The sequence below is a fragment of the Dendrobates tinctorius genome, unplaced genomic scaffold, assembly GCF_039654945.1.
Source record: "Dendrobates tinctorius isolate UK_male_01 unplaced genomic scaffold, ASM3965494v1 ptg000016l, whole genome shotgun sequence".
Lineage (NCBI taxonomy): Eukaryota > Metazoa > Chordata > Amphibia > Anura > Dendrobatidae > Dendrobates > Dendrobates tinctorius.
In genome coordinates this window covers 80,615,443-80,641,374 of record NW_027361684.1, presented here as the reverse complement: position 1 = coordinate 80,641,374, position 25,932 = coordinate 80,615,443, and the positions used below count along the sequence as shown (strand labels likewise).

General features: G+C 44.1%; 1 protein-coding gene across 1 annotated transcript in view; it reads right to left on the bottom strand.

Annotated features, from left to right (window-relative positions):
• WWC3 (WWC family member 3) overlaps nt 1–25,504 on the bottom strand; it is a 272,451-nt gene extending 246,947 nt beyond the window's left edge. The window contains exon 1 of the mRNA XM_073565989.1: nt 24,793–25,504. Coding sequence (XP_073422090.1) covers nt 24,793–25,016 — 224 coding nt within the window. The 5' untranslated portion in view covers nt 25,017–25,504. The remainder of the gene's footprint in view (nt 1–24,792) is intronic.
• Between the last annotated feature and the right edge of the window lie 428 nt (nt 25,505–25,932).

The following is a 25,932-nucleotide window of genomic DNA, read 5'->3' as shown; positions in this document are numbered from 1 at the left end:
ATTGTAAATCTCCGTATATATTTCATGAGTCATACACAGACGCTCACAGGCTCAGTATGGATTACACAATAATATAAAAAGTTGAAAAAAGGTACAGTATCACCAGATACAAGGTATATATAGTATAGTATAAACATTATGAATCTCCGTATATATTTCAGGAGGCAGACACAAACGCTCTCAGGCCCAGTATGGATTAGACAAGAATACAAAAAGCAGTAAATGGGTAATGTATCACAAGCGTAGAGCTGTATACAGTGTGGGTGTAATCTTAAATCTTCAAATATATTTCCGGAGTAACAGACAGACGTTCACAGGCTCATTATGGATTACACCAGAATCTAAATAGCAAAAAGGGTACTGTATCAGAAGCTTAAAGCTGTATACAGTGTTGGGCAAATTTGAAAGCTAGGTAGGTATACAGTGCCTACAAGTAGTATTCAACCCCCTGCAGATTTAGCAGGTTTGATAAGATGCAAATAAGTTAGAGCCTTCAAACTTCACACAAGAGCAGGATTTATTAACAGATGCATAAATCTTACAAACCAAAAAGTTATGTTGCTCAGTTAAATTTTAATAAATTTTAAACATACAAGTGTGGGTCAATTATTATTCAACCCCTAGGTTTAATATTTTGTGGAATAACCCTTGTTTGCAATTACAGCTAATAATCGTCTTTTATAAGACCTGATCAGGCCGGCACAGGTCTCTGGAGTTATCTTGGCCCACTCCTCCATGCAGATCTTCTCCAAGTTATCTAGGTTCTTTGGGTGTCTCATGTGGACTTTAATCTTGAGCTCCTTCCACAAGTTTTCAATTGGGTTAAGGTCAGGAGACTGACTAGGTCACTCCAACACCTTGATTTTTTCCCTCTTGAACCAGGCCTTGGTTTTCTTGGCTGTGTGCTTTGGGTCGTTGTCTTGTTGGAAGATGAAATGATGACCCATCTTAAGATCCTTGATGGAGGAGCGGAGGTTCTTGGCCAAAATCTCCAGGTAGGCCGTGCTATCCATCTTCCCATGGATGCGGACCAGATGGCCAGGCCCCTTGGCTGAGAAACAGCCCCACAGCATGATGCTGCCACCACCATGCTTGACCGTAGGGATGGTATTCTTGGGGTCGTATGCAGTGCCATCCAGTCTCCAAACGTCACGTGTGTGGTTGGCACCAAAGATCTCGATCTTGGTCTCATCAGACCAGAGAACCTTGAACCAGTCTGTCTCAGAGTCCTCCAAGTGATCATGAGCAAACTGTAGACGAGCCTTGACATGACGCTTTGAAAGTAAAGGTACCTTACGGGCTTGTCTGGAACGGAGACCATTGCGGTGGAGTACGTTACTTATGGTATTGACTGAAACCAATGTCCCCACTGCCATGAGATCTTCCCGGAGCTCCTTCCTTGTTGTCCTTGGGTTAGCCTTGACTCTTCGGACAAGCCTGGCCTCGGCACGGGAGGAAACTTTCAAAGGCTGTCCAGGCCGTGGAAGGCTAACAGTAGTTCCATAAGCCTTCCACTTCCGGATGATGCTCCCAACAGTGAAGACAGGTAGGCCCAACTCCTTGGAAAGGGTTTTGTACCCCTTGCCAGCCTTGTGACCCTCCACGATCTTGTCTCTGATGGCCTTGGAATGCTCCTTTGTCTTTCCCATGTTGACCATGTATGAGTGCTGTTCACAAGTTTGGGGAGGGTCTTAAATAGTCAGAAAAGGCTGGAAAAAGAGATAATTAATCCAAACATGTGAAGCTCATTGTTCTTTGTGCCTGAAATACTTCTTAATACTTTAGGGGAACCAAACAGAATTCTGGTGGTTTGAGGGGTTGAATAATAAATGACCCTCTGAATAAACTTTTCACAATTTAAAAAAAAATTAAACAAAGAAATAACATTCTTTTTTGCTGCAGTGCATTTCACACTTCCAGGCTGATCTACAGTCCAAATGTCACCATGCCAAGTTAATTCCGAATGTGTAAACCTGCTAAATCTGCAGGGGGTTGAATACTACTTGTAGGCACTGTATATTTCCGGAGTCACCTTCAGACGCTCACTCAGTCTGGATTTGACCATAACACGAAATGTTGAAAAAAATGTACTGGATAACAAGATAGCAAGTATATATACTATAGGGTACAATTTAAATCTCTGTATAGATATTCCCGTAGTCACCCTCAGACGCTCCCTCAGTATGGATTTGACCGTAATAATAAATGTCGAACAAACGTACTGTATAACAAGATAGAAGCTGTATATAGTATAGGGTAAAATTTTTATCTCCGTATATATAGAAGGAGGAAACCACACACGCTCACTCAGTACGGATTATACCATAATAAAAATTTTAGAACAAAGGTACTGTATCAGCAGATACCAGGTGTATTCAGTCTAGGGGTAATTATAAATTTCCGTCTATATTTCCGGAGTCAGACACAGACACTCACAAGCTCAGTATGGATTACACCAGAATATAAAAAGTGGAAAAAGGGAAAAGTATTAGAAGAGTACACCAGTATATATTGTTGGTGTACTTTTAAATCTTCGTATATATTTCAGTCTCAGTAAGCCAGTCCAGACTCTCCGCTACTGGAAACTAGATGGATACAAGTACAGACGGAAAGTCAAGTGTTTGCAGAAATTTGGGAATTACTAATCACGGGAAAACCTCCCGGTAGATTTCGCAGAGGCGATGCAGACCAGCAATTACTGTTTCTGTGGAGACAGCGAAAACGGTTATTTGTGAAGAAAGGATTGCTGTATCGCAGTAGCATGGATCCCATCACCGTTACTCGTCTCCATCAAATTGTGATCACAGGGAGATCTGTAGACATGGTCCTCACTGCCTATCATGATGTGTCTGGTCACGTTGGAGTGCAAAAGACAGAAGCCACAGGTAGTAGGCGATTCTATTGGTTTGGCATGAGAGGAGACATTGAAAAATGGTGGCAGGAATGTCACACGTCTGTGACTAGGAAAACTGTGAAAGCTGATCATAAAGCACTACTGCATCCGATTGTGAGTTGACGTCCATTACAAATGGTATCCATTGATCATCTGAAGGTAGAGGCCAGCAGGACAGACCATAGCTACATCTTAACCATCATCGATCAGTTCACCAAATTGTAGTGGCCGTCCCTGTGAAGGATTTAACTGCCCAGACCACACAGCGGTAGAGCAGGGAGAGGTAAGTATTGCAACTTGCAAGTGCTGTGGCCATGAGCAAGCAGGGGGGCCCACTCGTGGGCAATGGTACTGGCACAGGGCCCCTCATAGTACGCCGGTGTGTCTGACAGCGAGTGGGCCCGAACCCCAACGTCAGAGACACTGTGTTGTACTATGAAGGGCCCTGTGCCAGTGCCGTCGGCCAAGAGTGGGCCCACCCACCTGTTGAGAGCAACGGCACTTGCCCGGGTGCGCCAGGTGGTGACCCCAGCCCTTGGGGGGGCAGCCCAGTTAGGGAAGTTTAACCCCTTTCCTACAATGGACGGAATATTCCGTCCATGTGACCTGGGACCTAATTCCCATGGACGGAATATTACGTCTAATGCGATCAGCTGTGCTCACGGGGGGAGCGCAGCTGATCGCGGCCGGGTGTCTGCTGATTATCACAGCTGACATCCGACACAATGTGTCAGGGGCGGTCACGGACCGCCCCCGACACGTTAACCAATGGCACACCGTGATCAAACACGATCGCGGTGTACCGGGGGTTAAAGGGAAGCATCGGCAGGGAGGGGGCTCCCTCCGTGCTTCCCTGAGCCCCCACAGCAGCGCAATGTGCAGCGTTGCTGCGGGGGGCTCCTTCCCTGCAGGTCCCCAGATCCAATATGGCGACGGGGACCTTCCGGGGCCTGCAAGGAGCTAGCTTCCTCATGCCTGCAAAGCGCAGGCAAGGAGGAAGCCTGCAGCACTGCCTGTGACAGATTGCTGATCTGTCACAGCGATCTGTGATGTGACAGATCAGCGATCTGTCACAGGACAGTGATGTCCCACCTGGGACAATGTAATAAAGTTAAAAAAAAATAAAAAAAAGTGTAAAAATAGTTTTTAAAAAAAAATCGCTAAATAAATTTAAAAAAAAAATATTCCCTAATAAATTAATTTTTTGGAAATAAAAAAAAACAAAAAAAAACAATAAAAGTACACATATTTGATATCGCCGCGTCAGTAACGACCCGCCCTATAAAATGGTCCCATTAGTTAACTCCTTTAGCGAACCCCTTAAAAAATAAAAATAAAAAATGAAGCAAAAAATAATGATTTATTATCATACTGCCGAACAAAAAGTGCAATAACGCATGATCAAAAAGACGCATATAAATGTCCATGGTACCGCTGAAAACGTCATCTTGTCCTGCAAAAAACGAGCTGCCACAAGCGTCATCAGTGAAAAAATACAAAAGTTACAGCTCGCAGAATAAAGCGATGCAAAAATAATTATTTTTTATATAAATTTGTTTTCATTGCATAAAAGCGCCAAAACATAAAAAAAGACATAAATGAGGTATCGTTGTAACCGTACTGACCCGAAGAATAAAACCGCTTTATCAATTTTACCGCACGCAGAATGGTGTAAACACACCCCCAAAAGAAATTTGAAACGCTAGTTTTTGTTCATTCTGCGTCCCAAAAATTGGAATAAAAAGCGATCAAAAGATGTCACGTGCCCGAAAATGATACCAATAAAAACGTCAACTTGTCCCGCAAAAAATAAGGCCTCACATGACTCAGTGGGTCAAAATATGGAAAAACTATAGCTCTCAATATGAGGTGATGCAAAAACTATTTTTACAATAAAAAGCGTCTTTTAGCGTGTGACAGCTGCCAAATATAAAAAGCGCCATAAATAGTAAATCAAACCCCGCGTTATCACCCCCTTAGTTAGGGAAAAATAATAAAATTTAAAAAATGTATTTATTTCCATTTTCCCATTAGGGTTAGGGCTAGGGCTGAGATTAGGGTTAGGGGTGTGTTGGGGTTAGGGTTGAGGTTATAATTGGGGCGTTTCCACTGTTTGGGCACATCAGGTGCTCTCCAAACGCAACATGGCATCTGATCTCAATTCCAGCCAATTCTGCTTTGAAAAAGTCAAATGGTGCTCCTTCCTTTCCAAGCTCTGCCATGCGCCCAAACAGTGTTTTACCCCCACATATGGGATATCAGCCTACTCAGGACAAATTGCAAAACAACTTTTGGGGTCCAATTTCTCCTGTTACCCTTAGGAAAATAAAAAATTGGGGGCAAAAACATAATTTTTGTGGAAAAAAATATGATTTTTTTATTTTCATGCCCGGGCGTTATAAACTTCTGTGAAGCACTTGGGGGTTCAAAGTGCTCACCACACATCTAGATAAGTTCCGTGGGGGGTCTAGTTTCCATAATGGGGTCAATTGTGGGGAGTTTGAATAGTTTATGCACATCAGAGTCTCTCCAAACGCACGACACCCGCAGACCATTCCATCAAAGTCTGCATTCCAAAACGTCACTACTTCCCTTCCGAGCCCCGACGTGTACCCAATACAGTAGTTTTCTCCCACATATGGGGTATCAGCATACTCAGGACAAATTGGACAACAACTTTTGGGGTCCAATTTCTCCTGGTACCCCTGGGAAAATAAAAAAATGGGGGACTAAAAGATCATGTTTGTGGAAAAAATATAATTTTTTTATTTTCACGCCTTATAAATAAATAAATAAATAAATAAATAATCTTTATTTTTATATAGCGCTAACATATTCCGCAGCGCTTTACAGTTCGCACACATTTTTCATCACTGTCCCCGATGGGGCTCACAATCTGAATTCCCTATCAGTATGTCTTTGGAGTGTGGGAGGAAACCGGAGTACCCGGAGGAAACCCACGCAAACACGGGGAGAACATACAAACTCCTTGCAGATGTTGTCCTTGGTGGCCTTATAAACTTCTGTGAAGCACTGGGGGGTTCAGAGTGTAGGATGTACATTCAGCAGCTGCAAATGGAGGAATTGGACAAGTCCGAGGAAGAGGACGACAAATGCGAGCAAAATTTCTGGCAACCTATGTGTCATCAGGGGAAGGTGGGACAAAATCCTTTGAAACCCATGCATGGTTCATTTTAATGAAGGTTAGATCATCAACATTTTGGGTTGACAGACGGGTCCTTTTTTCTGTCAGGATTGATCCAGCAGCACTGAAGACTCTTTCAGATAGCACACTAGCAGCAGGGCAAGCGAGGTCCTGTAAGGCATATTGTGACAATTCAGGCCAGGTGTCCAGTTTACAGGCCCAATACTCAAAGGGGAATGACCTGTGAGGGAGAACATCGATATGGGAGGATAAGTAGTTTGTAACCATAGTTGACAACTGCTGTCTCCTGTCACTTGCAATCGATGCAGTATTACCAGTCGTGTGTGCGGTACTTGAGAAATCAGTCCACAACATGGTCATGAAACCCGTCTCCAACGTCACTTCGGCTGTGTGCACCACGAACACCTCTTCCATTTTGCCCACTACGGCTCGTGGGAGAACCAGCACTGCCGCTGTTTGCTGGGAATGCCTCAAACAAACGGTTTACCAGAGTTGCTTGTTTGTTAGTCAATATTATCTCTAGGTTCTCATGTGGCATAATGTTGTGTAATTTGCCTTTATAGCGTGGATCGAGGATGCTGGCCAACCAGTAGTTGTCATCCTTCATCACTTTGGCAATGCGGGGGTCCCTTTTTAGGATCCACAAGGCATAATCACACATGTGGGCCAATGTTCCAGGTGTCAATGATGCACTGGCAGTGGTGGGTGGAGGAGCACTTTCTGGCAAATCCACATCCCTCCTGTCACGTGCAAACCCTGTACCTGACCTTGCCACGCCAACATTTTCTCTTGCCCCTGAGAAGCATCCTCCTCCCCAAAATAATTATCCCCCAATCCTTCTCCTCCTCTTATTCCTCCACCTCGTCCAGGACAGTTCCAGGACCAGACAATGGCTGACTGTCATCAAGGCTTCCCTCCTCCTCCTGTTCCTCCTCCGCTGCAGACGCCTGATCCTTAATGTGCATCAAACTTTGCATGAGCAGACACATAAGTGGGATGCTCATACTTATGATGGCGCCGTCTGCACTTACCAGCCGTGTGCATTCCTCAAAACACTGAAGGACTTTACAGAGGTCTTTCAGCTTTGACCACTGCACACCCGACAACTCCATGTCTGCCCTCAAACTGCCTGCCCATGTATCCTCCCACAAATGCATTACAGCCTGCCTCTGTTAGCACAGCCTCTTAACAATGTGCAGGGTGGAGTTCCACCTTGTTGCAACGTCTATGATTAGGCGGTGCTTGTGGAGGTGGAGCAATCGCTGCAGCATACGACTGGAGTGTACGGGCGAGCGACAGATGTGCAAGCAGAGTCTTCGCACCTTATGGAGCAGGGCTGTTAACTCCGGATAATTATTTAGGAAGCACTGCACCACCAGGTTCAAAGTGTGAGCCAGGCAAGGTATGTGTGAGTTTTGCAAGGGCTATGGCTGCCACAAAATTCCGGCCGTTATCACTGACTACCTTGCCTGCCTCAAGATGTAGACTGCCCAGCCATGACTCAGTTTGTCGCTGCAAGTAGTCGGCCAGTACCTTCGCGGTGTGTCTGTTGTCGCCAAAGGCCTTAATCATCTTTAAAACAGCCTGCTACCGCTTACCACTAGCTGTTTGATAGTGGGACACCTCGTGTGCAACACTGGCAGCTGCGGATGGAGTGCTCGTGTGACTGCGCTCTGTGGACGAGCTTTCGCTTCTGGAGGAGGAGGGTCAACCGCCTAAAGCCAACTGTTTCCTATACCGTGGGCTAGGCAGCACTGTTCCACCGTCGCTGTCCCCTGTGGAGCCTGCATCCACCACATTAACCCAGTGCGCAGTGATGGACACGTAACGGCCCTGGCCATGCCTACTGGACCATGCATCTGTTGTGAGGTGCACCTTTCCACTCACTGATTGCTTGAGTGCATGGACAATGCAGTCTTTCACATGCAGGTGGAGGGCAGGGATGGCTTTTCGAGAAAAGAAGTGCCGACTGGGTAGGTCACAGCATGGGACAGCGTAGGCCATGAGTTCTCGGAAAGCTTCGCATTCAACCAAACGGAAGGGCATCATCTCTAATGAGATCAGTTTGGCAATGTAGGCGTTCAAAGCCAGTGTACGCGGATGAGAGGATGAGTACTTTCTTGTACTACTCAGAGTGTCTGCTAGGGTAAGCTGGACTTGAGAGCTGCATATGGGAGAACTAGCGGTGGACCGGACGGACTGAGAGGGGGTTGGTGATGGTGTTGGTGGTGATGGCCTAGATTCAGTGTTTCATTGCAAAACCATTGTGATTCCCTGACTGCTTTGGCCTTGCGATGACACCTCAACATTTATTGCTGGTGGTGTGCTTAACAGTGGCGTGGACTTACAGTGGCAGAAGCGATGGAGCGTTGCTGGCTACCTTCAGTCGGAGCAGGTGCACATGTGGTACCTGAGGTTTTGTAGTCCGTCCACACTTGCAAGTGCACGGTGCTTAAATGTCTAAGCATGCAACTGGTATTCAAATTTCTGAGATTTTTCCGTCAGCTAAAGGGCCTTCCGCACTTCTTACAGATAACCTTTGCCTCAACAGTAGGATTTTGGACAAAGAAGTGCCATACTGCACTCTTCCTACTATGGTATAAATTTTGAGGGCTTGCACGCTGTGCTAATTTGACCATATGGCCAAGGTGTCCTGCAAATCTTTTGGTTTTTGTTCCACGTTTTTGGACAGCTACAGGCCTGCCAAATAACCACTTCTGCAATGTCGATGCCTGCTGCGGATCCTTCTCCTTATCTGAGCTATTGCCAGCGGCACCCTCTTCCCCAATGGATGCCAATCCGGGTCAACAACTGGGTCATCCATCACCTCCTCTTCAATTTCATCTGCACTTTCCTTTATGTCACCGTGTAAGGTGGTATAGTATGCGGGAAGGGGCACCGGAGTTTCATCAGGGTCAGATTCTGGCTCAGTAGACTGAGAGGGCAACATAGTGCTGTGGGTCAATGTACCAGCAGAATCATCTAGCAGTGGCTGTGCATCAGTGCACTCCATGTCAGATTCATCTTTGACTGGGGATTTCAGGATTTGACTGGATAACCCAGTCATAGTATGTGAAAGGAGCTCCATGGAGTAATTTGAAGTGTGGGCTGCTGCATCCTTCACTTTTGGTGGGGGTGAAGGACACAAGGAAAGGTGTTTTCCCTGACCAGAACCCTGCACTGACGACTCAGTGCTTGCAGGTTTTGAAAGTTCACAAGAGGAGGCAATAGAGCTGGTGGCTGTTTCAGCAATGTAAGCCAAAACCTGTTCCTGATGCTCCGGCTTTAAAAGCGGTTTTCCTACTCCCAGAAAAGGGAACCTTACAGGCCTTCTTGTGCCAGACGATGACGCAGGCTCAACACCTCCTGCCTTAGCTGCTATTGTGCTTTTGGCATAACCAGCAGATGCACCACCATCAGTACCAGCTGCCCCCCGCCCGCGGCCTCTTCCACCATACTTCCTCAGGTTTGTGAAAATGTAACAAAAATACCAGCAGATATATGGTACTGTATGAGGAGCGTACAGCTGTATAAGGTGTAGGTAAAAATTTAAATCTCCGTATATATTTCCTCTGTCACAGACGCTCTCCCAGTATGTATTTGGCCGTAATCCAACCAGCAGATATACGATACTGTATCAGAAGCGGGCAGCTCTAAACGGTGTATGTATGGAAAAATGAAAATCTCCGTCTATTTTTTTACGGAGTCACACCCAGATAGCATGTATTTGTCCGTGATACCAGCCGGTACATGGTAGTGTGTGAGGAGCATGCATGGAAAATTTTAAATCTCCGTCTGTTTTTTTACGGAGTCACACACACACACGCTGTCTCTGTATAGATTTGACCGTAAGACAAACGGCAGATATACGATACTGTTTGAGAAGCAGACAGCTCTATACGATGTATGTATGGAAAATTTTAAATCTCTATTTTTTTATGGCATCAACAGCAGATATACGATACTGTTAGAGAAGAGGACAGCTCTATACGGTGTATGCAAAAATGGAAATGTCCGTCTATGTATTTACGGACTCACACACGCGCGCTGTCTCTGTATAGATTGGACTGTAATCCAAACAGCAGATATAAGATATTGTTTGAGAAGCGGACAGCTGTATATGGTGTATGTATGGAAAATTTTAAATCTCCGTCTATTTTTTTACGGAGTCAAACACAGATAGCATGTATTTGTCAGTGACACCAGCCGGTACACGGTAGTGTGTGAGGAGCATACAGCTCTATACGTTGTATGTATGGAAAAATGAAAATCTACGTCTATTTTTTTCCATAGTCAAACACAGACGCTGTCTCAGTATGGATTTTACCGTAATCTAAACAGCAGATATACAGTACTGTATCAGAAGCGGACAGCTCTATACGGTGTATGTATGGAAAAATGAAAATCTCCGTCTATCTTTTTACAGAGTCACACACAGATAACATGTATTTGTCCGTGATACCAGTCGATACACGGTAGTGTGTGAAGAGCGTACACCTCTATACGGTGTGTGAAAAAATGAACGCTCGGTAACTGCAGAAAAAAGGAATAAAAATATTTTTGCTTTTTAAAAAGCAGTCTGCACAGCAGTGTGCACACAGCAATGCAGCTATCAGGTAGCCTTATAAGGCATCCTAATCACCACCAGCACTGCTCCACACTCAAAAATCCTCCCCTGTCACTGCACACTAACTGTACAGTTGAAATCGCTATCAGAAGAAGCACAGATTTTTTTTTCTTTGTTGCCTAACGCTCTCCCTATTGAGAATCAGCGGCAGCAACCTCTCCTTATGCTAAGATCGGCAGAAGTAAAATGGTGGTCGGCGGTCAGGGCTTTTATAGCCACTTTGACGCCACACAAAATAAGCCAATCACACGGATGCCCTTTTCTAACATGGTGATGGCTGCTGCCCATGTCATCGCGTTGCCCACAGTGTGCGTCCTTGATGATTGGCTGAGAAAAGGCGCTGGAAGCATTATGGGAAACGCAACTTTGGCGTGTGGGTCGGTGACCTCATGGCCGACATCACGCTATGGCCGGGTTTTGATCGGCGAATCCCGACTTTAGCGAAAGTCGGCGACTTATGAATTTGACCGACCCGTTTCGCTCAACTCTAGTCATAAGGTAAAAAAAATCTTTCCAACATGTCTATTGGCAAACAGTTCCCAGGATCAACATTAATCACTGTTAATACAATTACTTGTTTCAATAAAAACATGCTTTAGTATTTTGACATTTAATGGATATTTCCTTCTTGGCTGTTTATGGTAAATCCACTGTACGTGCCATCAATGTCGAATGAATGTGCGTTGTACCATTTTTTGGAACTCCTATTAAAGTGATTGAATAGCCATGCATGCATGGTCATGTCTCCATTGCGGCGATGTAAGTCCCCGGTTGTCATATTATGAATGAGTCACAGAATTGGGACCTGCATCTATTAGAAATTTTTTTGAGATATTCTTAAAATATGTAGTAAATGTCCAAAATGTAAATTACCATTTAGGCTGGTTTCACACTTGCATTGGGCAGAGCCGCGTACTTCCTCTGTTAAGCCCCGCCCACTGCCGCACCGCTTCCATTCAGCTCCGCTTACGTCTGCATGCGTCCTGTGTACCTATCTTTAACATTGGGTACGCAGGCCATGCGGATGTATGCGGATTCCTCCGCTTGTGTTTTGATGCTGCGCCGACCGCAGCAAAATACACCATGCTGCGTTTTGAAGCAGTTCAGCGCAGCGTGAAAATGACGCAAGCGGAGGCATCAGCATACATCCGCATGGCCTGTGTACCCAATGTTAAAGATAGGTACGCAGGTGGAGCTGAATGGAAGAGGTGCGGCAGTGGGCGGGGCTTAATGGAGGAAGTACGCAGCCCTACGCAGCTCTGCCCAACGCAAGTGTGAAACCAGCCTTAAATATCAATTCCTTCAAAAATAAACGGCTTGATTCATTAAAGCTCTTATACCAGTATTCTGGAGTAAAAAGCTTTCCAATGTCAATTTTGGTGCAACTGGCACCTGTGCTAAAATTATGCAACTCTTGATGTTCTCATTTTCACCCAGTTCTGATAAAGTGGGCAGGACTGTTGTCAAATTCATGACAAATGGCAGTGTTCACTACTCCCCAAGTCTTACTCCAGCAAGGACTTGTAAGGTCTATGCCACTTGTCTGATGCTCCTGATTCTTGAAAAGGCGCCTCTTCATGAATCAGGAGGGTCTGACCCCAGCACATCTTCTCACAAAGACCATAGAGTTATGCTAATTCTCTGTATTATCCATTTAGTCTTACAAATCTTTTTACTGGAACCCATTCCATATTTGTACATAACTTAAGAAATCTACTGTACTCTTACCCTTCTATTATAGAGTGAACATTTTTTTTCTGGATAAGTGGCATCTTTTCTAGACACTATTCTGCCCCTAATATAAGGAAATATGCTGACTGCTTTAGATACAGCAGACTGGCATTTAGACTCTTTATTATTTAGGATAGAAATCCTATTCTTCATTTTGTCTCAAAATATACAATCTAACATTTATTTGTATTGAACCTCATTCAGCATTTTGTTGCCTGTCCATCCAGGTCTACGTGGTAGAATTCATTTGTAGAACTTTTGGTGTAGTCCAAAGCAGTTTGTATATGCATCGGGACATGTCATTAGAGACACGCATACAGTTGTGCATTCGACCTTCTTTAGCCTTCAGAACAGCAGAAATACATTGTGCCATAGATTCCACTAAGCGTTGAAATCATTTTGCCAGAATAAAAGACAGGAAATTGATGACTTGATAAGAACAGCTCGGTCTACCTAGTTCGAAAGATGCTGGGGACTATGAAAGCTAAGGAAGCTGTACTGTTCCTGGCGATTTTGCCACGAAAACACGAAAAATAAGCATCCCATGCATTCCTATGGGATTCCGCAATGCTGTGCTAATGCTGCGGTTTTTACCGCAGCGGAATCGCTTTGCGGTAAAAACGCAGCATGCTCATTAATTTTGCAGAATCGCGGCGATCCCGCACCCATAGGAATGCATTGTTCTGCTTACTTTCCGCATGTGGCTGTGCACGCCATGCGAAAAGTAAGCAGAACATTTGCGGATGGTACCCACTGTCCGGAGGAGAGGAGACTGTCCTCCGGGATTTGGGTACCATGTCCCTGTAAAAAATAGAATTTAAAATAAAAAATATTGCTATTCTCACCTTCTGATGTCCCGCGCAGCCTTCCCGCCTCTCTCCACGCTCCCGGTCCCAGTAAGCCTTTGCGAGGGATGACGTCCGTTCTCGCGGGATTGCGAAGTCTCGCAGTCATTCGCAAGACGTCATCACGAATGACCGCGAGACGTCGCGATCCCGCGAGAACGGACGTCATCGCGGTTAATGTTTCCAAAGGATTACTGGGACCGGGAGCGTGGAGAGAGGCGGGAAGGCTGCGTGGGACGTCGGAAGGTGAGAATAACAATTTTTTTATTATTATTTTTTACATTCTATCTTTTACTATTGATGCCGCATAGGCGGCCCCAATAGTAAAAAGTTGGTCACACTGGTCAAACACTATGTTTGACCAGTGTGACCAGCCTGTCAATCAGTTCTCCAAGCGATGCTACAGATCGCTTGGAAAACGCTGGCAATTCTGCAAGTTAATTGCGCTTGCAAAATGCTAGTTTTTCCGCAGGAAAATCGCGGGAATTTAAAATGCGATTTTCCCGCGCAACGGAATTCCGGAATTCTTGCGGTAACTTCTGCGAGAGTTCCGCTACGTTTGAACCCAGCCTTAAAGGGCTGGTATCTAATTGTGTAGCCATTCAGTAACATCATAATGAACGAGACTTGCAGAAATCTTATTCATACACAGGTCAGGACATGCAGAGGTTTCCCTTATAAAAAGGCATATAAAAATAATATTGCGCTACCAGAAAAATGAGTTTACGCCAAAGAAGGAAATTAAAATTTTCCCAGCACTTTCCCACAGATTCCCAATGAAAGAAGAAAACTGGTTTTTAAGAATACATGGACACTTTGTAACTGAATGGATTTGTAAGGTATCACCGTTTGCTTAATATATATCTACACAAAGAAGACAAATTTCATGCATTTCCAAGATGAGCATGGATTTTGCAAATCCCATGTCTCAATGAAACAGATGCGGAAATTTCGAAAACAAATCAGGCATATATGAATATGGTATACTTATGCCAACTTAGAAACATGGCATCAAAAATGGCAACAAGTCCCCCCATACCTGATAACAAGTATATAATGACTGCATGACATGTGCCCTACAATACTATATATTTTTTCGAAGAATAAAGCTTAGTTCATGAGAGTATAAAAAATAAATAAATTGAAAAAAAAAAAAAGAAAAAAAAAAAAAAATCGGTAGTTTCATTTAAAAAGTGGACTTTTTTAAATCAATTTTCATCTGTGAACAATCCATATGCAATCTTTTTTTTTACAGGAGCAGTTAATAATTTACAGTTTCCAATGTTAAAGAATGGCAATATATCCATAAAAACAAGTGCTATGCTGTGGTTTTGTATGGTATCCGATTTTTATTTTGTGCACCCTTAGCCTTGAATGGGTGAGTATTGTAAGAAGAAGGACCGGACCGCGGGTACCTGTTCTGTGCCGGATCTGGAACCTTCGGAGCTGTCTCCTCTGTTGTACGGGGGAATATCTAAGGGACTGGACCAATCTTGGTATTTGGGAGCAGGGGGTGTGGCTAAAGGCTTGCAGCAAGAGCGCGCGCAGAAGCGTTCAGACTTGGCGGGAGGAGACAGTGCGCAGCAAGGGAAAGTGGGTGCTCTATCCATCGAGTCTCGTTGCAGCGCAGGCCTGCGCATCCCCGTCGCCAACAGTCGAGGCCGTAAGGAGAGACGTACGGCGTGCCCTTTGGCCACCACCGAACCAAGGTGCCAAGCGCTCCAGGTCCGCAAGTACCGCGCGCGTGCTGCCAAAGAAGACCGGGTGTGGGACTGCTATCTGCAATCCGACCTCCCAGTTTATATCTGCCGGGCCACATTGGGCTCAGATGTGCTGAAGCTTGCTCCCTCTCCACCACACCAGCAAATGGACTAGGGGCCCAGCGGAAGGTACTGGATACCGACCGCTGCCGCCAGAAGACGAATCATCGTTACCCTCAAGCCCTCATCAGACAAGCACCGCGCTAGCTGTCAGTGGCACCATCGCCTACTCTGAGATTCCTACAGCTTAAGAGAAGACCTACAGGTTAAGTTGATTCAACAAGAACTGCTATCACAATATCCTTTGTTATTCCCCTTTGACTTTGCATATTCTTTCCCGCATTTGAATTACCTTTTACACACCATTTTAACTGTTTTCCTCCCCGAGTGCAATATCCCTGTGTTAAGTAAAATCATTAACCCTTGCTCTGTTCTCCTGTCCTTTGCTGCATCCTGCAACCTGCTCACAGTATCATTGTGACGCTAGTCACTTCTCTCAGCCAAGCCGTGAGTTGGAGTGGTCAAGGAGTCTAAGGTGAGAAGTCAGGAGGGTACGTCATAAACAGAAGGAAGAGACAAAAGCGTAGTCAGGTAACATTCCGAGGTCAGAGCATCGGGAGGTTAACAGATCAAAACTGAAGGGGTTAAACAGGCGGATGGTCAGAACGAAGTCCAAAGTCAGGCAACAGATCAAGCAAACAGAACGCAAGACACAGGAAAACACAAACCTCACAAGATGAATGTATGTCTAGCAGTGATCTGGGAGAAGCTGCCCGGTTAAGTAGGCATTGCAATTGCAGACCGTTACTGGTCACTGTTTTGGATCAGAGTTTCATCAGTGTTTCATCAATGATTTTTCACTGATGGAGAAAAAAAAAAAACTGACGTTTCTCCTAAACATTACAATGTTAATCACAGACAGAATGTGGATTGTCCACTGATGCCATCCATATGCTACCCATAATTTATACGGACCAACACACTTGTATTGGTAATTTTCATCTGTGACCAGCCCCGTAGACTATAATAGGAATGAGTTCTAACTGTGATAAAACACAGATGGACCATGTACGTGAGTCATTGACATCTGAATGAGGGTTAAAAAAAAGACTGGAAACAGAGGAAGAATTGAATCAATCTCTCTTGATAAACCTTCAAGGGATTGTCCACAACTAGGACAACCCCTTCTTAGACTAAATGTTTGGTTCCAATAAAATAAAAAAGCCTATAATCACCTCCCGTGCCGGCGCTGTTCTAATGGTTAAACCCCTTTATATATGAAGTGGGTTGACACAAGTTACCACACAACACATATACACATTGTTGGCCTGCATTAGGACCTGGATAGGTTGGTCTGGACACCTCGGTGGGCGTGCCCCATCTGAGATCACGTGATCGTGGCTCTGGTAACACCCTACAATGGTCCCTGGCCATGTGCGCCGCCGATGCATGCGCACTGCCTAATCAGGGGTGGAGTCATGTGACCGCTCTTGTGTGATGCCGAGTGGTGGTGGGTGTGTGCTGGGTGGACACATGGGCCAGAGGAGACAAGAGTTAGAAATGAGAGGTATTGGCTGAATGGATGCATGCCAGATGTATACCTCCAAATTAGCAGTTTTGGCACCATTTTATGGCAATCTTCTATTGACTCCTCACATGTTGCCTGATAAGTATTCATGACCCACCCTAAAGGGATTGGATCTGGGTAACTATGGGGGTGCTAATTATGGATTGGTGGAATTACGCAATACTCCTTTGTAAACACTTGATAAATTACTGAATATGGGGATCATTTTCCATCTTTTTATTATGCTGTATAATGTTAATATAAATTGCTATGAGGGGCTATATGCCCTGAATTGATATTTTTTGTATATGTTGTATTCTAAACAAGGGGGTTTGGTTTTTGTGGTGATAGATGCATGTGTGCCAGTTGCACTATATAAACCTTCTCTGTATGTTTCTATGTATACTTGATAAAGACCTATGACAGTGTGGCGCCCCCAATGGTATGGTCGCCACACTGGCTTTGCCTTCCTCCAGGGGAGGGTAATGCCAGGCTTGGAAGCAGTGATGGGCCTCTCCAGCAGTTAACCTAATGCATGCAACACAATTCCACTCCGGGCCACCAGGGGGAACTCTGAATCAGGATTGAGGAGCGGAGTACTCTCTGAGGGTCAGGAGAAAGGAGTAGGCAGATAGTGTGAGGAGGTCCACGTGTGCAGACGTGTGGAGCGGGGTGGAGTTTGAGCTCCGGGAGGAGAGCTCCCTCACCGCTAGAGCGCAAAGACTGGAGCCTGGTCTCCACGGTGGTACAGATACTAACGGTCCTGCCACAGATACCAGAAGAGTAGGAGGCTGTAAATGCCCTGCTCTCACCAAAGACTTGGGACACAACAGCAATTGAATAGAGAGCCAGGACTCAGGAGAGGAGTCCCCAAGAGAGGCTACAGCTGTCTGTCATACAAGTAAAGTTCTAGGAACATTCGAAGAGAGGCATTTCAGAGTAACTAAGTACTGGAGTGCTTCACAATACAAAGCGCTAGGAAGGAGACTGCACAGCCCTTCTGCTGAGAGAGAATCCTGATCTGCTTCCAGGCTAACCTGCTCCAATACCATCTGTAGTCAGGACTCTGGACTGCATATACTCAGTAAAGGTACAGAAACTACAACCGCTGTGTCTTGTCTGTTCCCTATGCTTTCGGCACTGCTACATCCCTGTGCCAGCTACATCTACACTGCCCTGGGACTACAGCTCCACCTGTGGGGAGCTTTACCATCTAAGCTGCACATACCATCAGTCCCAGCGGATCTGTATGCAGCGTTGGCCTAACACCATATTTGCCAAACACCACGGGTGGCGTCACGAACTATTCTACCAATAACTACATCTCCCCATTACTTGGGTGCCCAGGGCCACGGACCGGGTCACCGCTGCTGTGACACATCCCCCTAACACCGGCCCAGTACCCCACAGCCCTGGGAGGGCGACCCAACAGGTTGAAACGTTGTTATATAACGGCGGAACATATGAAATGCATCACCCTGGACAGGACGCTGTTTACTTTTCTCTTTTCCTCTGTCTTAGCTCTGCTAATAGCCTGGTGATGTAAACGTAGATGCTTCTGCAATCAAACTGCAGAGCAAATCTGTGACAATGGAAGACAAATGTCAGGAGGGGCGCAATCCGTGAAGACTGTGGCAGAGCAATAGCTGTCAGTCATTTTCTGGGAGAGTGACAGCAGCTACTGAACCCAGACCAGTCTCCGTTACTAAAAACCTTACTGGACTAGTCCTGGCTCATTAACACACATTGGGGTCCTGTATATAAATATGTGCAGTTACGGTAATACATGAATAAATGTAAAAAAAAAGGGGGGGAAGATTAAAAACATCAGGAGACCTTACAGGAGCAGTCTTATCAAGTTGATCAGGTGCACACAACTCCCCAGCCTCCCGACTTCCAGCCTGCCATTGTTGCTGATCCAAATGCGGAAAGCAGAAGCACTTTTGCCGCTGCAGCAAGAGAGGAGTGAGGTGGCACTGAAGCTGGCCCAATCCAACAATCCAGGCCAGCATCAGAGCAGCACTTACAATATCTCTCAGAGACAGCTAATCAGCTCTTTCCTCCGTGCCTGAGAGACCAGGGATGCTGAGAAACGATGCTTGTAACTTAAGCAAGACAATTAAGAATCCCAAGGAACTTGTAATTTTCTCCATTTAAATTAATCAGAGAACCCGTTAAGGCCAGGATCACACATGCGAGGAATACGGCCGAGTCTCGCATGTTAATACCTGGTATTGCCGCCGCCACTCAGGAGCGGAGCGTACGGCTCCATTTATTGCTATGCGGCGGGATACTCCGATACGAGTGCTGGCGGCAGTGCCGGGTATTAACATGCGAGACACAGCCGTATTCCTCGCATGTGTGATCCTGGCCTAAATAAATTTTACTACAAACATATTATGTAAAAAATAATTCTATATACATGTGCTTAGTTGTTCAAATCACTTCTTATCAGGGACTCCGCGAACCCATTCCTTCTGCTCAATTTGCCGGTGATAGGAAATATATTTTTTGTGCTAGACCTATGGTTCCTGGCAGCTCCACTAGGTGCGCTCAACAACAGAAAGACAGGAATATACATCAGGGCTATGTGCGGGGCGTGAGCTCGGTGTTAGGGCAGAGGGAATAGAGCACAAGTCTGAGTGCAATCTGACAAAACACCGGATCACACTTGTACCAATGTTAGTCTATGGGGTCTTGCATAAGTTCGTGCAGATATATATGTCTAAGTTTCACCCTTTGCTATGCAAAGTGAGAAAAGTGTGGCTTACCCGCATCTTTGTGCAATGTTATCTACAGAGGTATATATATCGCTGCTGGTATCACTGTGGGAAAGTAGATGTAAGAAATATATATACAAAAGGTGATACTTTACAAGCGCACAAACCGGAAGTGACAGCGTATGTCCAGTAATGTCCAGCACCAAAAAATCCCAGTGGAGCGGGCAACGACAATAATAATGTAATGCTAACATATTTCATTCATAATGGAGGAACAAAACATACACAAGATCAGTTGCCCTTACTAAATTTCAACAGTAACATTTATTATATAGCAAACCCAAAAGTCTAGAGAGGACAAATAAAACATGCAGAAGTATGCACATTGCACCAAAATCTAGGCCAAAATCTGGCACAGGAATACAACCCATAAGACTAGCATGATAACTAATAGAGCCATATACAGTGAAGGAAATAATTATTGGATCCCTTGCTGATTTTGTACATTTATATGCCCACTGACAAAGACATGAACAGTCTACCATGTATTTGTCAGTGGGCAAAGACATGATCAAGGATACCCCACGAGGTGAGATTTTCCTTGGTGCCTCAGATCGATGTCGATTGACAGTCATTTTGCATTTCTTCCATTTTCTTACTATTGCACCAACAGTTGTCTCCTTCTCAACCAGCGTCTTACTAATGGTTTTGAAGCCCATTCCAGCTTTGTGCAGGTCTATGGTCTTGTCCCTGACAGCCATAGAAAGCTTTTTGGTCTTGCCCATGTTGTAGAGGTTAGAGTCTGATTTATAAATTGAGTCTGTGGACAGGAGTCTTTTATAAAGGTGACTGTATGACAGCTGTCTTTAATGCAGGTAACGAGTTGACTAGGAGCGTCTAACTGGTCTGTAGGAGCCAGAACTCTTAATGGTTGGTAGAGGATCAAATACTTATTTCTCACTGCAAAATGAAAATAAATTTATATAATTTATACAATGTGATTTTCTGGATTTTATTTTGGATATTCTCTCAAAATTAAAATTAACCTACCATTAAAATTATAGACTGTTCATGTCTTTGTCAGTGGGCAAACTTACAAAATCAGCAAGGAATCAAATACTTGTTTCCTTCACTGTAAATATAATGAATATATGTTTCAATAATGAAAACCAGCAGAATACAAGGGTAGAGGCAATAATACATAAATAATTTAGTATCAAGAGAATAAAATAGAAGTAAACACTGACAATGTACAATAAAGTGCCATGGGTATTGGCTCAAAGAAAAGCATCAAGTGGGAATAAGTATCCCAAGCGTATCACCACAAGAGGCGGCTTCTTCTGGGGTTAATGTATATGTTCCAGTACATGCCAAACATAGGGTATGTCTCTGACCCAGTATATGAAAGACCGACGAATGTCAGGTTGCGTCACCGACAGAGGACTAAGGCTGTGTGCACACGTTGCGGTTTCTGATGCGTTTCCACAGCGTTTTTGGACGTGCGGAATTGCATCAAATCCACAGTGTAGTACAGTACCAATCAGTCAATGGGAATTTGAGATTTGCTGTGCACATACTACGGAAAAATCTGTGCAGATTTCCTGTGGTTTTTTTCTCCGCAGCATGTCAATTCTTTGTGCTGAAAGGCAGCGTTTTTGCACCCATTGACTATACATTGAGCAAGGCAAATCCACACATCAAAAAACACATGACAATCCGCAAGAAATCCGCATCAATTCTGCATGAAATCAGCAAGCATTTTGGCCTGTGTCTTCTGCCAAGAGATGCATATTCTTTGCGGAAAATTCCGCAGGCCAATCTGCAACGTGTGCACATAATCTGTTGTGAGGAGACATGATGAAGAGCAACTCTGGATGTATAAAATACGCATACAAGATCTTATCTAAGCATATTACAGCAGCGCGACAGAGCAAAGCAATCCCTATAGCAATGATTAAATGCTCTTCATTTAAAGTTGATACATACTTAAAGCCAATCTGTCACTTAATCAAAATCTCAATCTATTCCCGCTGCTTCCCTGAATATTCCATTTTTTTTTTTTAATGGTTCAAAAGACATGAGTCTTTTGATTTAGTAAAAATTTTGATGGTCTTTAGGAGGGGGGGTGTCCTGCAGGGTAATTATGCAAAACAGCATAAAAACACCCCCCCCTAGAGACCTGTGAGCCACTCCCACTTGGAAAGACCAGAAAAATTAGCGTGACTAGAAGGACTCATATGACAAATTTTAAAAAAATATACAAAAAAAAAAAATATGAATAATGGAATAAAATAAGAATAAAAACTTTCAAAACACTTTGATCTGGGGACAGGTCTTCTTTCACAGGGGTTTTACGAGTTAATTACAAAGTTGCACATAGTCAGCGATCAACTCTGTTTACCTTGGCTTCATTGGTGACATCCTGTACACCGCCGTGACCACTGCAGCCAATCACTGACAACAGAATCACATGGCACAAAACCTGATTCATTCAAACTACCTAAAAATTGCCCAAGGGGAAAAAGAAGCTTTGTTGCCCATAGCAACCGATCAGAACTCAACTTTCATCTGTTATACTGCTATGGTTAAAGGAAAGCTTATTATGTGAATGGTTACCATGGGCAACAAAAAGGTTTTCTTTAAACAGTTTTGATAAATCTGCTCCTAGCACACACCACATATATAGAAACTGAAAGTTATTGTTGCTCGTAGCAACTAATTGGGTCCCAATTTTCATTTTTTGCCGTAGAGCACTTTCCAAAGTGAAAGCTAAACTCTAAGGTTATGTTCACACACAGAGTTTTTGTAGCTTTTTTATGCAAATAAGAATCTGCGTTTTAAAGTACCAGCAAAAGCTATGAGATTTCAGAAATCTCGCGCATGCACTTGATTTTTTTTTTCCTCGCTGAATGTGAAAACTGGAGCGTTTCTGAAATGTGCAGCATGTCACGTCATTCAGAGCATTCTACAGTTTTTGCATTGCTTTTTATTTAATGTGTTTTTTTAGGCAAATTTCCAGCTGCTTTTTACAGTACCAGCAAGGTCTGAGATTTCAGAAACCTCAAGCATACAGCTTGGTTTTTTGTTGTCAGGATTTTGTGCTTTGCATGTTTTTTTGCACAATGGAATGGGTCACTTCTTTCAGCGTTTTTTACCTATTGAAATGAATGGGGGGGGGGGGTTTGACAAAAAGTGCAGGTATCAGGTTTTGCTGCGTTTTTTATTTATTTCTTTTTTGCGCCAAAACCTGATCGTATGGAATAGGCCTTCTTTTTCAGCACTAAACTTTACCAGCATGCACAAGAGACAAATCTAGCACGCCAAAACCAAACAGGCTGAAAAAACGCCCAGCTTGAACTCACCTTTAAAAAAGTTAGAAAGTGCAAAAGCAACGTGTTTTGCAGTGGTTTTTTTCTGTGTTTTTGGTGAATAAGGCTGGGATCACACACACGCGAGATACACGGGCGAGTCTCGCATGTTAATACCCGGCACTGCCGCCGGCACTCGGGAGTGGAGCGTGCGGACGCATAGCAATACATGGCGCCGCACGCTCCGTATTGAGTGCTGGTGGCAGTGCCGGGTAATAACATGCGACACTCGTCCGTATTCTTCGCATGTGTGATCCCGGCCTAAAACTAAAAAACATGTACTGTAGACAAATCATACAAGTATCCATACCAAAAATGCTGCTTTAAAAAAAAAAAAAAAAAAAATCAATCAGCAAAAACTCTCCCTCCTGAGTCTTGAACGCATTTTTTCTGCAAACAGAGAAGTTTTTGGCTGAAGAAAAAATGCTGTGTGCGCCTCTTCATGAATCAGAGTGTCTTGACATCAGCACATGAAGACTGGCGTGAATAACGCGGCTCTCCATGAATCAGGCCCTCAGTGTGTACATACCCTGATGGTTGCTTTACACAAGTCCTCTCTTTTTATTACGGGAGGACCATTGTTCACCATCAGTTACTGCGTTTTCATCAGTCATCCAGTATCATCCAAACACAGTCCATGTTGGACTTTTCCTATGTAGTTTTCAAAATGAAAGTCAGGTTCTGATTCCACAAGCAGCACTGTCCCCTATTAGATGCTTTCTATAAAATATAGGCTTTACATTTTCGATACTTCAAAAAAAAAAAAAAAAAGAAAGAAATATTGCATTTATGTCATCAGTACAAAAAAATTGCATATTCTGTAACTATCACCTACATAAGCAGTACACAGGAACATATCCATAACGAAATGTGCACCAGGTCACAAACTATGGATCTTTCATTTCTTCGCTTCCAGATATGAGGGTTGTACACAGTTTGTATGTATCTATGGTATTCTACGATCCCACTATCTTATTCTATGATTATACTATAACTTAATGATAACATTATTTTTAACCATTAGGTTATTATAGATGATGATGATTATATGGGGTTTCCAGACTCCTAAAAGAATCAACTTTCTTTTGCTTCCCTAAACAGCGCCACTTTTAAAAATGGCATGCTGTGGAAAATGGTGCTTCTCCTCTGAAGAGTCACACTGGCTGGTTAGTCGCTTAGTAGTGAGGAGAGAGTATCCTCATTGCTCGGGTTTTTCCGAGCATGCTCGGGTATCCTCCGAGTATTTTGGCGTGATTTACGCCTGCTAGACAGCCTGAATACATTTGGGGATTCCCTAACAAACAGGCATTCCTCACATGTATTCAGGCTGTCTAGCAGCCACAAATCATGCAGCTGCATCGACAGAAACTAAATCTCCGAGCACGCCAAAATACTCGGAGGTCAAGCGAGCATGCTCAGAAAAACCCGAGCAACGAGTATACTCGTTCATCACTATTGCATAGTTCTTATCCTTCATGTCGGGGTCCATCATCACAAGCCAGATTTGGCAGTGTCATGGTAGAAAACTGGGGATCAACCATTGTGACTCTTCAGAAAAGTAGCTCCACCCTTATGACTCTTAATTTACCAAGTGTTATTTTCAAAGCTTTTTTCCCACATTATATTGCATTAGCCAAAATATATGAGGCCACCATCAACATTTTATCATCCTCGATAGCAGGTCAGCGGCAGTTTGTTGGCCCAAATCCTCCCGAAACGTGCCATCGATATGAAGCGTGCTTCATCTACAGTAAGGTAGCTATAGATTTAGTGATAAAAAGGATCTTCAGATTTGTGCTGACAATATGATTGTTTCCCCACACACTTTAACTTTTGACTTTAAATATTTGTTGCCTGCTGCCAGATACATAGACATAACATTTACAAATAATTCTTCTTGTGAAGTGATACAAACATTTCTATTGAAAAAGTAACTTACATAGTTGCATCTGTGAGTGTATGGAATACATTTCTGGGTATCCAATAGACATCAGTCCATGAATGCCCTCTTATATGATGCCAGGAGCACACAAGTAAATGCACAGCAGCATGGCAGTGCCCAGGTCTAGCTCAGCCATCACAGAACTGGGTACACATTAGCAATACATTCATTACCTGTCTCTTGGGTCTATCCATGAGGTCTGTCTGGTGTTGTGATCAATATAAAATACCCTGCCATCAAAGTCTCTTGCCTCCTCCCAGCCAGCTGGTAAAGGCAGCTCTGAACTCTCCCTCATGCCAGGCAGTGGGCACTGAGATGAGCATTGCTGCTGTTGGTGGTGATGCTGCTGCTGTGACTGCTGTTGCCTTCTCCTCCTGCCACCACTCAGCCAGGGCATTGCAGGAACAGGCAGTCACACAGCAGTTCTCTTCCTCTGCTTGCTTCTCTCCCTTTCCTCCTGCTGTCCCAGGACCTCGGTCTTCACTGCTGCTGCTTACAGAGATCTGTCCAGAAGATTTGCAGAGAGCCAAAGTCTCTTTTGTCCCATTGTAGGTGTGATCATCCTAGTCAAGCAATGTACAATAATATAAATACACAAAAAGCAGCTTTTTTTTGTCCTCCTCCTTGTTCCTGGGGTCCTCTGAAAGTCAGGCTCCACACTTGCCTTGCAGGGATCCTCAGCTTTGTCTTATCTAGGATTGTGCCAAGTAAGTTCTTCCAGACATCTGAGAGGTAGAATAATTCATTTCTAGTCCGGCCAAGTGGCCAAACTGAGCTCAGAGCTCAGGTTCTTGTTCATCCATGTCTGCTCTCACAGTCGTCTCATTCCACACAGCCCAGAGCAGCCACCTCCCCTAGTTTCTTGTTCCCTCCCTCAGCTTCCTGAGCTGTTTCCAGTCTCAAAGCTCCAATTTTAGCTAAAGTAATGCATGCACTATGTAGAAGCAATCCCACCAAGGACTAGCCTGTGCTGCTGCCAGTCATGGTTTTAATAAGCTGCAATTCAGAGACAGCGACACATTAAAGTTGTTCAACTTCACAAACGTTATAATAGAAGTTTATTGAAGCCAGAAATCCAAAAGTTATTGTCATTTGTGTTACATCAAGTCATTCCCCAAATGTGAATGCATGGTGAGAATAAATCTACTATAGCTCCACTTCACCAGAGATCAAAAGCGATAACCAGTTCATACATTCATTTACGTTCAATATAGAAATGTATTTTTTTACTAATATGTCTCGTGCATACAACCATAACAATCGTATGAGTACTATCCATTGTTTTTACAGATAGCACTCATCCCTAAGTTATT